The sequence below is a fragment of the Brassica napus genome, chromosome A10 (genome assembly GCF_020379485.1).
Source record: "Brassica napus cultivar Da-Ae chromosome A10, Da-Ae, whole genome shotgun sequence".
Taxonomy (NCBI): Eukaryota; Viridiplantae; Streptophyta; class Magnoliopsida; order Brassicales; family Brassicaceae; genus Brassica; species Brassica napus.
Window position 1 is genome coordinate 12,242,689 of NC_063443.1, and position 18,246 is coordinate 12,260,934.

The 18,246-nt window shown below is 35.7% G+C and overlaps 1 protein-coding gene across 1 annotated transcript; it reads left to right on the plus strand.

The window, feature by feature from the left end:
• Nucleotides 1-1,392: 1,392 nt before the first annotated feature.
• LOC106420505 (probable LRR receptor-like serine/threonine-protein kinase At5g59680) lies at nucleotides 1,393-11,756 on the plus strand. Its single transcript, XM_048743006.1, has 14 exons — nucleotides 1,393-1,644; nucleotides 1,748-2,288; nucleotides 2,861-3,339; nucleotides 8,923-9,006; nucleotides 9,172-9,232; nucleotides 9,338-9,409; nucleotides 9,498-9,569; nucleotides 9,675-9,743; nucleotides 9,842-10,008; nucleotides 10,073-10,323; nucleotides 10,419-10,545; nucleotides 10,627-10,692; nucleotides 10,772-10,961; nucleotides 11,076-11,756. Exons 1-14 carry the CDS (start codon nucleotides 1,566-1,568, stop codon nucleotides 11,485-11,487), a joined length of 2,670 nt encoding a protein of 889 aa, XP_048598963.1. The 5' UTR covers nucleotides 1,393-1,565; the 3' UTR covers nucleotides 11,488-11,756.
• Nucleotides 11,757-18,246: the final 6,490 nt, after the last annotated feature.

Sequence of the window (18,246 nt, forward strand, 5' to 3'; positions counted from 1 at the left end):
TATAATAACCCAAAACATAAGAAGCGTATATTTTTTCCTTAAATAAAAGCTACGGAATTATCTAATAATATGATTAACGTATATATGATAATTAATGACTATTAATAACAAAGATTTAATAACAATTTTTGCATCTTCCTTTGTTTTGTTCAATGTTATATTATTAAAATAAAGTTAAACAACCATGTTAACCATATAATAATATATGTTATATTTAAATTTTAAAATAACTTTAAATTACAAAAATGAGGAAACTTTATATATTTAAAAAAATTTAAAATGACTTTAAATAGCAAAAATGAGGAAACCTTATATATTATATTTTTCTTATATGTTAGATTTTTTCTTATATGTTATATTTTGATTTTTTTTAAAACCACTTTAAATTACAAAAATGTAAGTTTTCCTTAAGCATATAACTAAGAGAATTAAAATGACATGTATCAATTCGATGGTTGATCTGAAACCTTTCAAAACGATATGGAAGATAAAGTTCAAAATAATTCAACTCTGGAAACAGTACTGCTCACTTTTTTGAAGAATGTGTTCGATGAAAAAAAAATAAAGTTTTTGTGTCGTAATTTATTTATGTTCAATCCGATCGATCCATGATATATTAATTATAGTTTAGTTCCACAATTTTTAATAAAAATTGATCTGGTCCATCGAATATAAATTATATAATAACAACAAAAAACATTGTATATGTATAAATAAAATGATCAAATATATAAAAAAAATTGTCGATAATATATACAAACAAATTTATATTGCGCAAGTCGCATGTTTTATCCTAGTATAAACTATGGCTTGAACATATGATTCACATTAATGAGAGCCGTTATTAAAAAAAAAAGAAGGAAATTCATCTTGGAATTAGCTTAGATAAATGATTCTCATTTAATGTAAGATTTTATTTCTTAACGTGCTTCTTGGTCTGCTCCTTTTTTCCATGTACTGATGTTAAAACATTGTTGTCTGTTTATGCCTCTTCCGTTTTCCTTGGTGCAGCTGCACAAGAAAACATATTTACTCAATTTCACCATTGACTCCAATGAGTCTTTCTTCAACCGTCCTTCATGGTGAAGAAACCACATTGACTTACCAAGTCTTTCATTTAGTGTATGATTTGGGTTTGCTTATGTAATATTCTGACTGTCCATGGCTAATGAACTCTACGTCCGCTCATTCAACCCATGGTACCGGTAGTGTGTTAACTTTATAAAGACTCATAAGATTTGCTTACTGATCCTACAATTACCATGTGATTTTTTCATGTATTGTGACATCATTTACACAGTATATCACAAATCATATCTGGATAGTTCACTCATCTTTCCAATATTAAACACGTTTAATTTTGGAATTTTTTTTTAAATAAGTGATTACAAATAAATACATTTAGGTGACACATGTATCCAAATAAAATTTTTAAACATCTCTACATACACCACTATATACCAAAAATCGGATCATAAATCGGGGTGTTACAGCTTATTTATTTGTTGTTTATCTTCAACGGCATAGCCAATAGTTCCTTGATTTCATTGGGAGTTGAGGGAAACATGGATAGCTCGCTTGGGCTTTTGTTGGTGACGATAACTTTCGCCTTCATTTATATTGGTCATGCTCAAGACCAAGAAGGTATCTGATATTTTATCTGTTCTATATACATACTTCATGACAAACGTTGTATAGCAGAAGTGCACTGGTTTTAATGGTTAATGTTAACCATGTCTGCTAACAGGGTTCATCAGTTTGGATTGCGGGCTACCTGCAAATGAACTGTCTCCTTATAGCGACACTTATACTAGACTGTCGTTCTCTTCCGACGAAAATTTCATACAGAGCGGAAAAATTGGTCGAATCCAAGCAAACCAAGAAAGCGAATTCGGGAAGCCATACCGAACGCTGAGATATTTTCCCAATGGAACACGAAACTGTTACAATCTAAGTGTGGAGAAAGGCAGAAATCATTTGATCAGGGCTTATTTTATATATGCAAATTATGATGGTTTTGATATTAACCCCAATTTTGATCTGTATCTTGGACCTAATCTATGGGACACGATAGATTTGCAAGAACAAGTGAATGGTCGACGGGCCGAGATATTGCACATTCCAATATCAAACTCGTTGCAGATTTGTCTGGTTAAGACAGGGACGACTACTCCGTTCATATCCACCTTGGAGATACGTCCAATGGGAAATGATACTTATATCACTGATTCTGGTTCCCTCAAATTTTTCTTTCGGAGATATCTTACGGAGTCGGAGAATTTCATAAGGTACCTCAACTTCAACTGAATGTTTTCTCTTCTTTTTTTTCTCTCTCTCTCTCTCCTATGTTCTATCTTGTATGCTTTGTTTCTTGTTGTAAAGGATTTAAGCAAGTACAATACAAGAGAAACAATGAAGCATCTCCATACTTTAGAATTTACAATAAATCTGATCAAACTACAACGCCCCAAAAGTGCATGAAAATGATATATTCCATCATTTTTTAAAACTAAGTTTGGTGCATTATATATAATTAATGGTAACAAAGAGTACAATCAGTAAACAATACTCCATCAGTTTCAGTTTAATTGTCGGTGTAGAATAAAATTTTCGTTTTATATTTATAATGCAAAATCTATTGACTTTATATTCTAATCTATTTTCGTATTGATTGAAATGTGGTTAAATGTATTGTTAATAATGTTGTTAATTTGGAAATATGCAAAATTAAATATTTTTTAATCTGTGTATTCAGATCTAGAATAATAATTAAAATGAAACAGAGAGGGAGTATGTTACAATTTTAAAAAAAAAGATACATTATTCTTATTTATTAGTCCATTTCCAAACCCCTTTTCAGGTACCCTAGCGATATCTATGATCGGGTATGGCTTCCGTACTTCCAGAGGGAATGGACCCAGATTTCCACCACATTCCAAGTAAATAATTCAAACAATGGTTATGCTCCACCAAAAGCAGCACTTACAACTGCTGCAACACCTACAAATTCCAGTGCGCCACTGACGATCCAATGGAATTCGAGTAACGTTAATAATCAATATTACTTCTACAGACACTTCGCTGAGATCCAAGAGTTGCAGACCAACGAAACCAGGGAGTTCAACATAGTTTGGAATGGAGAAGTTATACACAGCCTATTCACTCCTCCAAAATTTATTGCATTTACTATCTATAGCGCGTCGCCAAGAACTTGTGAAGGAGGGGAATGCAGTCTTCAGCTGACAAGAACCAACAGATCAACTCTTCCACCTCTGCTTAACGCTATTGAGGTCTACACAGTTATCCAGTTTCCGCAGTCTGAAACAAATGAAATCGACGGTATGTTATGCTGATACACCTATGCAAGTGTACTATTCGAGGAAGAAGCAAGGCAAGAGAGTGTGGGATGCGGAAGAAGTGCCACGTCAGGGAGATGAGGCGGGAACTTCTAATGGTTGAACGGATAAGGAAGGAGGAAAAGACTCTGCAGCTATTAGAGTCTTTGGCAGTTATACGATAGTAGTCTTTATATGTAAAGGTGGTTAGATTCTGTGAATCTTATCATTGGTATTGTGATCAAACTAGACATTGGAGACTGAGGTCTTGAGGCGATTCTCGAGAGAGGATTCGTATGAGAAGCAATTGATATCGTGTTGATATCGATTGTTCTTGAGTGTTATAGTGAGATTGTAATCGAGTGATTGTATCGGTTTCAAGTTGAGATTTATAGAGAGTATAGCTACTTGAATCTTAACAACTGGTGCGCTTGTGATCGGATCGAACATCGCGATGGCTCAGGAATCGGCGTCGGAGGTGAAGGTCGCCGAGATGGAGCAATCGATTGAAGAGATCCACAGGGAGCTCAAAGTTTTCAGCGATGGCTGTAAACTGTTGGTGTCGTCAGGAAACGAGATGGAGAAGAAGATCGACGAGTCGTTTCAGCGGATGGAGATGTGGGAGAAACGGTTCGATATGATGGAGAAGCATATGTTCAAGCTTTCCGAAGCAGTGGAGAGGATCGAATCAAATCAGACCAAGGAGAAGCCTAACGGCAAATCGATCGCCTCCTCTTCGCATATCGATATCGAAGCTCAGGTACAACATCCTAACCCTATGGTACAACCGGAGAACAACCTGCTAGGTTATCGGGGACTGGGAGTGGTACTAGAGAACCGAGAAAATTTGCTGAGGAAAATAGAACTACCTGTGTTTGATGGATCGAGGCCGTATGGCTGGATATTTCGAGTGGAAAGATATTTTCGTGTAGGTCAGTACACAGAGGAGCAGAAGTTGGAGTTGATTTCACTGAGTCTAGAAGGAAAAGTTTTGAATTGGTTTGAAGGCGAGTTCACAGAGCAGCGGTTCATAGACTGGTCTGACTTCAAAGAAAGGATGCTAGCCAGATTTGCGGTTTCGATTGACGATGAACCAGGGAAGCGGCTCTGTAGTATCACTCAGACGGGATCAGTTCAAGACTACATCAGTGAATTTGAGGAGCTGAGAGCTCAGGTTACGGGCATTGACGAGAAGAACTTGGTAAACATCTTTTATAAAGGCCTCAAGAAGGAAATGAAGGAGATAATTAAGTTGAAGGAACCAAAGGGGTTGACAGCACATAAAGCAGCAGTAGTCAAGATGGAAGATAGTCTACTGTGCCAAGCTTTAAGTGCAGTAAAGACAGGAGCTAATAAGCAACAACGGTCATATACGTACACACCTTTTAAAGCAGCTACGGTACCGCAGAAGCAGCTTCCTGATACAAAGGAACAACAAGGACCTCGACAACAGTTCAGGCCTCGTTTACACTTATCAGAGGAAGAGCTGAAGTATCGTAAGGAGAATCACTTGTGTTACCAGTGCGCCGGGAAGTTTTCGAGAACGCATGTCTGTCCAAACAAAGAACTTCAAGTGATCACCGTTATCGGAGGAGTGGAGATGGAAGTTTTGGAGGAGTTTGACGCGGTGACAGAAGTGGAAGAAGAGAAGCAAGGGGTACAATTGATGGCGTTATCGTTTAATGCTTTTATCGGCATGGAATCACTCACTACAACGAAAATACGAGGCGTGATAGGGAAGTATGAAGTGATAGTGTTGGTGGATAGCGGCGCTACCCACAATTTTATATCCCCTACTCTCGTGGAAAAGGCACAACTCAAACTGCATCATGACCACAGTTTGAATGTCTTGCTGGGGACGGGAATACAAGTGAAGGGATTAGGGATTTGTGAAGCAGTCTCAGTTCAGATGCAAGGGTTACAGTTCACTTCGGACTTTGTCGCTCTGGAACTGGGAGGAGTAGATGTGGTTCTGGGTATTCAATGGCTGCGAACATTGGGGGAGTGTGTAGTAGATTGGGAGAAGCATGAGATGCGTTTCAAACACGAGGGCGAAATGGTTACTTTGGTTGGTGACATAGGGATCTACAACACTCATGCGTCCCTGAAATCTTTAGTATCCACAACTCCGACAGGGAAGGAAGGAGTTGAGCTTTGGTTTGGTAATCACCAGGTGCAGCAACAAGTAGTAACACCAATTCCTGTGCGGATAATCACGGTTTTGGATCAGTTTACGAAAGTTTTTGCACCACCAGTGGGATTACCACCTCTGCGTGGAAGAGAGCATCCAATTACACTGAAAACAGGAACTGAGGCAATCAGTGTAAGGCCTTATCGCTATCCTCAAGCGCATAAGGCAGCCATGACTACTATGGTTAAGGAGATGCTCGAGTCGGGTATTATTCGTCCAAGCACCAGTCCGTTTTCTAGCCCGGTTCTCCTGGTCAAGAAAAAGGACGGCTCATGGCGTTTCTGTATCGATTATCGCGCACTGAATCGAGCAACAGTGCCTAATAAGTACCCGATTCCCATGATAGATCAGCTACTTGATGAGCTACATGGCGCAACCATCTTTTCGAAGTTGGACCTTCGTGCTGGATATCATCAAATACGAATGGTGGAAGAAGACATTGCGAAAACGGCTTTTCGAACTCAAGACGGTCACTATGAATTCTTGGTTATGCCGTTTGGTTTGACGAATGCACCGGCAACCTTTCAGGCATTGATGAATGATCTGTTCAGACCTTACTTGGGAGTTTTCGTTTTGGTGTTTTTCGATGATATATTGGTCTATAGCAGAAACATTGATGATCATGCGCAACATCTCCAGATCGTGATGGAGATATTGGAGAAAAACAACCTGTTTGTCCATCAGAAGAAATGTTTATTTGGTCAGTCTCGGGTTGATTATCTTGGGCATATCATCACGGCAGAAGGAGTGTCTACTGATCCGTCTAAGACTGCTGCGATGAAGCTATGGCCAACTCCAACGAGTATAAAGCATCTGAGGGGTTTTCTCGGGCTCACTGGTTACTATAGAAAGTTTGTCCGAAGTTATGGCGTGTTAGCAAAGCCTTTAACGGAACTACTTCGCAAGGATAGGTATCTCTGGTCACAAGAGGCTCAGCTGGCGTTCGACGCGTTGAAGCAGGCTATGATATCGACACCAGTCTTAGCTCTGCCTCAATTTGATAAGCTGTTCGTGGTGGAGACAGACGCTTCAGGGTTTGGATTGGGGGCGGTACTGATGCAGGAACATAAACCAATTGCATTTTTTAGTCACGGTTTGACGGCAAGGGAGCAGCAGAAACCGGTTTATGAACGCGAACTCATGGCAGTAGTGATGGCAGTGAATAAGTGGAAACACTATTTGCAAGGGCGCAAGTTTGTTGTACACACAGATCAGAAGAGTTTGAAGTTTTTGCTGGAACAGAAGGAGGTAAATATGGAATATCAGAAATGGTTAACTAAGCTGTTGGGTTTCGATTTCGACATCATTTACAAACCAGGGATCGAGAATAAGGCAGCAGACGCATTGAGCCGTATGTCTTTACCCGTGGAAAGGTCGAGCGCGTTGCTAGCTATCACAGTTCCTTCAGTGATTCAACTACAGGACCTGTATCAGGAGATTGATAAGGACCAGTCTTTACAGTCAATAATTGCTCAGGTGAAAGCAGATTCTGTTGGGAGTTCAAATTATACTATGGTCGATGGGCGTCTGTGGTATAAGAAGAGATTGGTCATACCACGTAGTTCTCAGTTTATATCAGTGATATTACATGAGAATCACGATGGCCTAGGTGGAGGGCACTCGGGGGTGTTGAAGACAGTCAAACGTATTCAACGGATGTTTCATTGGGAAGGGTTGTATAAGGATGTTCAGCGTTATGTGGCGGAGTGTCAGATTTGTCAGACTCACAAGACATCAACGTTATCACCGGCGGGACTCCTGCAGCCGTTACCTATTCCATCGGTGGTTTGGGAGGATATTTCCATGGACTTTGTCGAGGGGCTTCCGACGTCTCATGGTGTCAACGTGATATTTGTAGTGGTGGACCGTCTGTCGAAGAGTGCTCATTTTTTGGGTCTTAGCCACCCTTTTACGGCAGTGGATGTAGCTAAGAAGTTTGTGGCTGAGATCGTGCGTTTGTATGGATTTCCTCGTTCTATTGTTTCAGACCGAGACAGGGTGTTTTTGAGTACATTTTGGAAGGAAATGTTTCGTCTTGCAGGCACTAAGCTCCGTTACAGCACTGCTTTCCATCCTCAAACAGATGGACAAACGGAGGTGGTTAATCGCACTTTGGAGTCGTACCTGCGTTGTTTCACATCTAGTCACCCAAGGAGATGGTTTAAGTTTTTGAGTTGGGCTGAGCTATGGTATAATACTTCTCACCATGCCTCACTTCAGACATCTCCCTACAAGGTGTTATACGGGAGAGATCCTCCGGTGTTATTGAAGTATGAAGAGGGATCAACTGATAACTTTGACTTGGAGGAAATGCTTAAGACTCGAGATGCGATATTGACGGATGCTAAGGCACATTTGGTCAAAGCTCAGCAGTTGATGAAGAATAATGCGGACAAGCATCGTCGTGATGTTGAGTATGACGTGGGAACGGAGGTATTTCTTAAACTCAGGCCTTATCGACAGCAATCAGTGGCAAGGCGAGTGTGTCAGAAGTTATCTGCCAAGTATTTTGGGCCTTATGAGATATTGGAGCGTATTGGGAAGGCAGCGTACCGTTTACGTCTACCGGTGGAGTCCAGGATACATCCAGTGTTTCATGTGTCTCAGTTGAAGCGGGTTTTAGGGTCGCATCATCAGGTTTCGGTGTTACCTCCAGTGTGTGATGATTTGCAGGAGGTAATTGTGCAGCCAGAATCGGTTTTAGCTACTCGTTACAATGAAACAGGGGCTTTGGAGCTGTTGGTTAAGTGGAGCGGGTTGCAGTCGCATGATAATTCGTGGGTTTTGGCTAAGGAGTTCAAGCGGGAATTTCCATCTTTTAAGCTTGAGGACAAGCTTAGTGTCGCAGGGGGGGGGGTATTGATACACCTATGCAAGTGTACTATTCGAGGAAGAAGCAAGGCAAGAGAGTGTGGGATGCGGAAGAAGTGCCACGTCAGGGAGATGAGGCGGGAACTTCTAATGGTTGAACGGATAAGGAAGGAGGAAAAGACTCTGCAGCTATTAGAGTCTTTGGCAGTTATACGATAGTAGTCTTTATATGTAAAGGTGGTTAGATTCTGTGAATCTTATCATTGGTATTGTGATCAAACTAGACATTGGAGACTGAGGTCTTGAGGCGATTCTCGAGAGAGGATTTTTATGAGAAGCAATTGATATCGTGTTGATATCGATTGTTCTTGAGTGTTATAGTGAGATTGTAATCGAGTGATTGTATCGGTTTCAAGTTGAGATTTATAGAGAGTATAGCTACTTGAATCTTAACATATGCTTATGCATATAATGTCAAAACTTTTGTTGTATGCATGTTTAGTAAAAAGGAAATATAAACCACAATAGAGTAGTCAAGTCATTTTATATATTAACTTAAGTATTATTTAAAAAAATTAATGTCAGTGATTGCTGTCCAAAACATCAAAACCACCTATGGAATAAGTAGAATCAGCTGGCAAGGAGATCCATGCGTCCCTCAACAGTTTATATGGGACCAGTGGCGGAGGCAGAAATTATTTTTGATGGGGGCAAAGACATCAAACTAAAATATTTAGAATGGGGGCATATAGATTAGTGCTAATAATTACACTAGATTTTCTTATTTTGTTGGGTTCAATGGCCCCCACCTTACTCTATGTGGCTCCGCCACTGTATGGGACGGCTTAAACTGCAGCAACACGGATATCACTACACCACCAAGAATCATTCATTTGTAAGTCATAAGTTCACTAGTACACACGCTCTATATTATCTGTTAGTATAAGCCGTAATCAATGATCATTCACACTTTTCAATGTGTTTTTGGACGTATCACCAGAAACTTGTCATCAAGTGGTCTAATTGGAACCATAACGGATGTCATTCAGAATCTTACATTACTAGAAACTCTGTAAGTAATGTAACCAGTGTTGATATATGGAGGCAGCAAATTGTTATAGGTATTCGTTTTTTCTTACTGAAAATCTTGAAAACACTAGGGACTTGTCCAATAATAATTTGATTGGAGAGGTGCCAGACTTTTTAGGCAACATGAAATCTTTGGTGTTCATGTAAGTTTCCATTTAGATATTTCGGTAATATTTTTCAAATTCCATCTCAATTCAATTTCATGTATGCGTATATATGTCCAAAGTTTGTTCCTCTTTTTTTAACAGAAACATAAGCATGAATGATCTTAGTGGTTTGATTCCTCAGGCTCTTCAGAGGAAAGGACTAGAGTTATTGTGAGAAACTTTTCAAAATCTAAAAAAAAATCAGTTATTGTCCAAAACCCATATCTGTAACTAATGTCTTGAAAACAAAACTTTGTTGTGTTTTATAGTTCTCAAGGGAACCCGAGACTTTGTCTCTCTGGTTCATGCCTACCTCCGAAACCCAAGCCATTTCCGGTGGCAATTGTCGCATCAGTAGCATCTGTGGCCATAATTATCGTTGCTGTTTTGGTACTTACTTTTGTTTTAAGAAAGAAAAGGCCGTCAATTGTGGGAGGTAACTTGCAAAGCAATCCAACTAGATTTTAGTTTTTATCCGCTAACGTTGTTCTTATCCACAGCTCAACAACGACAGCCAAGTATATCGTCTGTGAATGTTACGTATACAAATTCACCTGTTTCATCAATCCAAACCAATAAAAGAAGTTTTACATATTCAGAGGTCCTTAATATGACAAACAACTTCCAAAGGGTTGTTGGGGAAGGAGGATTTGGTATTGTCTACCACGGTACTCTATATGGTTATGAACAAGTAGCTGTTAAGCTCCTTTCTCAATCATCAACTCAAGGCTATAAGCAATTCAAGGCAGAAGTATGCATAACTTCTTTTTTTTTTTTTTAAGGTTTGAGTATTCTTAGGATCACAAGCTTATGGTCTTTGTGTGTGTTTTCTACATGGATAATTAGGTTGATCTTCTTATGAGAGTTCACCACACCAATTTGGTAAACCTGGTAGGATACTGTAACGAAGGAGATCACTTGGCTTTGATATACGAGTTTGTGTCAAATGGGGACTTAAGACAGCATCTGACAGGTAAACTTAAAATGACATTTTTATATGTAGCAATAGCTCGTGAAACTATTATATAAATGGATCTATTTATTTAACATACAGGGAAAGGAGGTAGATCTATTATCAACTGGAGCATTCGGCTACAAATAGCTGTGGATGCTGCATCAGGTTCGTTCTAAGCTAAGCCATAGACCAAATGATTATTTCTTCCATTTTTCAAGCTGTTATAGATGAATCCATTCCTTAGGTTTGGAGTACTTACACATTGGGTGCATACCACCAATGGTTCATAGAGATGTCAAAACCACAAACATATTGTTAGACGAGCAGTTTAAGGCCAGGCTCGCTGATTTTGGGTTGTCCAGATCTTTTCCAGTAGGAGATGAATCTCATGTTTCGATGATGATTGCTGGTACTCCTGGATACCTTGATCCCGAGTAAGGATTGTTAGTTAACATCACAACATGCTGGAAAATGTTTTTTTTTCTCTTCTTCTTCAGTGGTTGAATAATATGTTTAGATAACAGTATACCATTTTCATTGCCTTGCAGATATTACCGTACAAATCGGTTGACCGAGAAGAGCGACGTGTACAGCTTCGGGATTGTGTTACTAGAGATGATCACAAACCAACCCGTGATTGACCAATCCCGTGAAAAGTCTCACATAACAGAGTGGGTCGGGTTAGAGGTAAATAGCGGAGATATTAGGAGTATCATGGATCCAAACCTTCAAGAAGACTACGACTCTGATTCTGCATGGAGAATTTTTGACTTGGCAATGTCATGTGTAAATCCTTCTTCCAAAAGACGCCCAAGCATGTCTCAGGTTGTTGTCGAACTGAAGGAGTGTCTTGAATCTGAAAAATCGAGGAGAAATATGAGTAGAGGCAGGATGGACTCTCATAGATCGGCTGAAGTTACCGTGCTCGTTGATACTGAGATGTTTCCTATAGCTAGATAGGACGACTCTTTAGGAAAAGAACCTACATGTGTTGTGTAATAAGCTTTTGGATATAGAAGTATTGCCCAAAAGGATAAAACAAATATTCTATTTTCACTATTTCTGAGTAAGATTTAAGAATTGAAACATGAGCTTGGCCACTTGGATGGCTCCTGGGGAAAAGGGATGGCGTCCTCTGTGTTAGCTTGCTAGTTTTATCTTCTTGTAATTCTAACTAGACTTTGACCCGCGCGCCTGCGCGGGTGTATATTTTGAAAAATATGTTGATATTTGTTTTTCATGTAATTATTAGGATTTAAAAAAATGAATCCGAGGAACATGACCGATACCGATCCAAAAATATAGTATCAAACCCGAACATAAATTGATTAAATATTCTAATTATTCAAAATTTTGTTATTTAGAGAACCGAATCTGATCCGAACCGAAGTATTCGGGTACCCAAATTTATCTAAAATGGATTTATATACTTATATATAAAAATTATTTTTAGATTTAACGTATATAAAACATCAAGAATGATAGTTTTAAATTGGTTTAAATACTTGAAAATATATATAGATAGTCAAAAGTAAATATCTGAAATAGTTAAAGTATGCTCAAATCACCAAAAATACATAAAATAATTATTGATTTCGTATCCAAAATTTTAAATCAAGCCAATTGATATGTTAAGCTTAGGTATTCTGACATATGTTATTCAAATTTATACGTAATATATTATTTTATTTATACATTTTGAGAAATTTAAAATCTATAATGATTTAAAACTTTAAAAATAATTTAAATTAGTTATCCAAACCCAAACCAAACCCGCAAAGTTCTGAATCGAACTCAAACCAAAATTTAGAAACATTCTAATAAGGCTGAAATCTTTGACCCCGAAAACCCGAAATGCAAACCGATCAGAATCAAACCCGTATAGGTACCCAAAAGCCCATCCCTAGTCATTATTATATATCGTATTTTGTCATCATATAATTAATCGTATTTTATATGTACCATCACATAAGTAATCATATAATTAATAGTATTTTATACATACCATCATATAAATAATAACATATATTATATTTTAAAACTTAATATGAAATATAAAAATCATAATTTGAGTTGGTATTTCAAATTGGGCTTTGTATTGTATTTTTCTTTTATATATTGACAATATTTTTTTATAATGGTTATTGAAAAATAGTTTAGTAAAAATCCATTTTTGAATATATGTATCTTTTTGAATCAATTTTTGATATAAATCAACTTTGCATTATTATTTTGATTTGAAATATGTATATAAAGTTTAAATTTTGTTTAATGGTTAGTTTAGAAAAGAAAAAAATTTAGGCAATTAGATTGACCCATTTTGGTATATTTTAAAACTGGCCTAGATAGATAGTTTCTTATAATATGATAATATGATGAATTTTCAATTTTTTTAAAAAACATAAGCCCATTACTTTTTTTCTTAATACTACTATCCTTGTTTTCAAACAATTTTTTTTTTAAAAAAAAGACTACAATCCATGTTTTCAAACACTCCAAATTTTTTAATAATCCTATTCAAGTCTCCAAGCACTCCAATTTTGTACTTGAGTTTTAATAAGATAGATATGAAATCAATAAAACAATGATTTAAGAGTAAAATAGTTTTAAGAAAACTGCTTATTAAACTTGTAAATGTATAATTTGACTTCACAAATTCTCTGAAAAAATTCCATAAAAATACCTCAACTAAATCTCGTTAAACTTTTTAATACCCAAAATTTATTTTACCCAATTTAATATCTCAGACTAATTATTTTGCTCGTTTTAATAAAATTACTTTTAAAAATGGGCACATTTTAATACCAAAAGTATGCTCATTTTAATAATAAGTTTCAAACAAAACTTAGAAAATCTCTAAAATCAAAAAGAAAATCTTAAGAAGTTCAATTTTATTTTATATTTTAAGTTTAAAAATAATTTATTTACTTTCTTCATAATTAATTTTTTAAAAAAATTATAAAATATTATCCTAAATTTAGTTACTTTTATTCTTAGAATTTCCAATAAAGTTTGAAATTTTTTAAGATTTGTTTTTGAATTTTTAAGATTTTTTAAGTTTTGTATGAAACTTATTATTATTTTTGATTAAAATTAACATAGTTTAATGGATTTCTTTTTGCTGCCGGTAATTAGTTTGAGTATTAACATTGGGTATAAATAACTTAATGAAATTTAATTGGAGTATTTCTATGGAAAGTCTTCTTTTTCTTTTTCTGGTAAAGAGAAAGTTTTTCTTTTAGCCTAGACATTCTATTTTTTAGGGAAATTAGAATGCCTACCAACCATCTATCAGCTATTTAGCACACTGCCAAGAGCCCACATTTCAGACACTGTTGATAATTATAGAGGACACTTATACCCCTATATTTCATATTCGGTGTGTATAGGAAAAATATATCCCAAAGATACGATAGGATTTGTAACAGGATTTGTCAGACCAAAATTACAACTCTTATCTTGTTTAAGATTATAAAAATCAATATTTTTCAGCTTTTTTCTTTATTCCATCATATCCGAACCAATCCAAAAAGTCTCCCAACCTCTCTCCTCTCAAAAACATCTCCAATCCATCAAACAAACCCTAGATTCTCTATCTTAAGACACCATATAGAACCGACGAACGCCAAGTAGATACCATCAGATCCTTCCCTTTGGCAAACTTATTGAGATACCTGAAAAGCCCTCTTTCTCAGAATGATTTGGTCGATTCATCATTTCCAAGCAGCTAAAGGTCGCGAAGAAACATGAGGCGTGGTTCTTTTTTGCCGGAAAACTAGTAAGATTTTCACTTTGAGAATTTGCATACCTGACTGGCTTGAACTGCATGAAGTTACCTAATCGATCCAGGTAGTGCCTTGGAATTTTTTCCACCAAGTCGGAAGATGCCGATGAAGATGACGACACACCAAAAAATTCATCTGCGAAACTAAGCATGATCTCTGGTCATGCAAGAAATCGAGGCTAAGGTAAATAGTTTCAGAATTTTATACACTAAATCCGTTATCAAAAATATTACTTGGATAACTTTTTGAGTAACTGCTATTTTTAACTCTAACAATACACCTCTATATAGGTACAAGTTAGATGCATTATATGAGGCCACTGAAGATCCGCAATTGTTTTGTCTGACGAGGATGAAAGACGTTAAGATGGAGAATGTAATATTGATGTGTGAAACTGCAATTTTGAAACCTAGCAACTTTAAAGCAAAAACCGAGAATGTGGAAAACAATGGTGTATATCTAGAATACGTTGTGAGGGAATATGACGAGGATGTAAAAAGTTGTTATAAGAATGTACCTTAACCTATTAACATATCTAACAACACTGTAACAATTTGATAATATTTCTACATGTATCATTGAATTTAGATTTTTGAGATTTGTTGTTGAATGGTTAACTTATTTAATAACAGATAACAACTTATTTATCTACTTGCTATTAATCTTGAATATGTTAATAATGCAAAATTTTATTCAAAATTAATAGCAAGTCTCATATACAGCATAAGTTAAAACTAAGTCATTGTTAGACGTCTAACTTGTGTTTTTGCGAGCTAATACTATTTTTAGCTGTCATTTGCTTGTTTTATCCGGTAAATAACATTTTCAAGTACTTCTTTTTGTTTTGTTAAAGCTAATACTATCTTTTAAAAAGACATATAATGTTTTTAGCCGGCTATACACTACCATGTAGTATAACATTTGCAATTAGTCATATGTTTTTCTAATACAATTACAAATGATATTTCTAATTTGAATGTTAAAATTCATTTAACTAACATGTAAGCATCATATCTTATAATAAGTAATTTACCTAATTTTATATTGATATGCTACTATTATATTTCATATAACGTAAATGATGTGTTAGCAATGGAAATATAAAATTAGTTGTCCATAGCCTAACTTAAAACAAGTTTTGGTGATACTGAGTCATTTAGACGTCTAACCTTTCTTCTTGCGGGCTAAAATTATGTTTAGCTCAGGTTTGCCTATTTTATCCGGTTAACAACATTTTTAAGTATTTTGTATTTCCTTTTGTTGAAACTAATATTATGTTTAAAAAAATACATGATTTTTTACTCTTAATAGTAATTCTATGTGTCATCTACCATTCTCTATTTTACTATTAGACTCTTGTTATGTATATTCTTCATATGTAGATTGTTAAGTGTCCCTGAGTTTGTATTCTCAAGTTGTTATCCGTGTTGGCAAATAAAGTATTGTCTATCACTTTATATGTATGGCTAAGTCAAATTGCCACCACTTTTAGGAATGATATATTTGAATCCTTTGTAACCGGCTAAATATGGTCTACGCAATCTAAGATTTAATTTACATGTCCATGATATATTGTAGCCATCCACTACTTCAACTAATAAAAAAGATAGGCTAAAACCTTTCATTTCAATCAAATATGTATGGCTAAGCTAAAATGCAAATAACCATCATTTTCAAGAATAATATTTTTGAATCATCTATACCGGCTAAACTCCTCTATACACAAGCTAAGATTTAATATATACATCCATGCTATATTGTAGCCATGTAATTATCATATTATCATAGCATAACTATTTGATATATCATATTAGAAATTTTTAACTTACTGTAACTATCATCAATATACGAATTTAACATTTTCAATACGAATTAGCTAGTTGGACCTCCTCAAGCTCATCCCTAAACCTGTTTTACAAGATTAATTCACTTCGTGTCATTGAACTCAATATAAGAAAACTAACTATGATCTTTGTGTTAGTTCACATTGTGCACTGATAAGCAAATCAATATTTTAATGTGTATGGCTAAGCTAAAATGTAAATAACCATCATTTCAAGAATAATATATTTGAATCATTTATAACCGGCTAAACTCCTCTATACACAAGCTAAGAATTAATATATACAACCATTATATATTGTACTCGTCTAATTATCATATTATCATAGCATAGCTCTTTGATACATCATATTAGAAGTTTTTAACTTATTGTAACTATCATCAATAAGAATTTAGCATTTTCAATACAAATTATTTAGAACTTCTCAAGCTCCTCTCCAAACCTGTTTTGCAAGATCAGTTCATTATGTGTCACTGAAAAGAATATAAAACAACTAACTATGATCTTTGTTTGTGTTAGTTCACATCGTGTCACTGAGTTTTTATCAAGTGGAGGATGGTAAAGTAGACCAGGTCCATATTTGATTAGCTGGCTAAACGAATAACAACCATATACACGACCAGACAGCCAGCTAATTCTGAGACGGTACCGTCTTGATTGTTGGAAAAATGACCCGGGGAATTTTTTGTACGATAGAGAATGAACTCTGGTAGAGAGAACTCATAATCTTGTTCGGGACTGTGATAATGATGATGAATGGTTGGATGCGCTCAAGTGTTTATGTAGAGGAAGAAAATGGAAAAAGAAGCAAGGAAATTCATGATCTTCTTTGGCTGTTCGCAACTCATGAACTCCTAAAGAAATAAGCAGAGAAACTTATGAACTCATGAGATTGTTCAGAATTCACGATCTTTTTAATTTTGTTTAGATTCATCAGGCAAACGTAAAAAAAAACAGAAGAAGAAGATGAAGAAAGAAAGAACAATAATGAGAGAGAAAACAAGTATTTTTGTTTAATATAATCAAATCTATACTAAATCTTTGCCAAATATCGGCAAATCTAATAAAATATTCTCAGCTAACCTATTAATTGTACTTTCCTATAGGACACAAGTTCTATCCGAAACTTCTAAGGCTAATTTCGTCATTACATATTATCCATTATGCCAACAAAACTACAAGTTTTACTGTTGTTGGTACTTAGCTAATATCATAAGTTTTCTTTGGTTTTAAGCAAATTATCCCTATTTTTTATCCTTCACAAGACCATGCATGATTATTCATTTATTCCTATTCTCTTAAGTCTTAACTGGGGTTTTTAGCTTCAGCTAGTAGATGGTTTTTAGTTTTTTTTTAGATTTTAACTAAAAAAAACTAAAAACTGTCTCTTAAATAAGAGATATAAAAGCTGTTTTTAGCCGAAAAGTGTAGAAAAAGACAAAAAAACCAAAAAAATATCAAATCATGAGTTAAGAACCTCGAGCTAAGAGACTGAGGTTAATCATGCCTTTTGGTTTTCTTTTTGTTGACGGTTCCATCATTTATATTGTTCAAGCGCAAGACAAACAACGTTTCACACACCTTCTTCTCAGAAACATTTTCGTTTTCAAAATTGCATTCTCTCGAGAAAAACATGTTGCCCATTTTTTTACCAAGAAAATTATAAACAGACGTATTGGCAGGACAGTGTCCCTAGTGAAGTTCGTTGCAATAGAAAACATATTTACTCTTTGTTTCCAGACTCATGACATCTTGCCATGTACGCCGTGAAGATCGATAGGATGACTCAATTTGGATCTGAAACGCATGCATATGAGGCTTCAGGCCCGGCTTAATTTTTGAGTGGACCTTGTGCAAGTTCTAACTTTTCAGAAGCAATAAAAATAATTTGCAAAAAAGAGCCCTAAATTCTACAAAATTGGACCTTAAATTTTAACTAAATTTTATTTATTTTTTAGGGATCCTGTGCAAATGTGCCTTGTGCACAGGGTAAGAGCCGGCACTGTGAGGCTTATAATCACTTAATGTACAAATCCTAGTGTCATGCAGTGAATGTTGATGATAATCACCTTTGTTAATGTTGTGGAATCG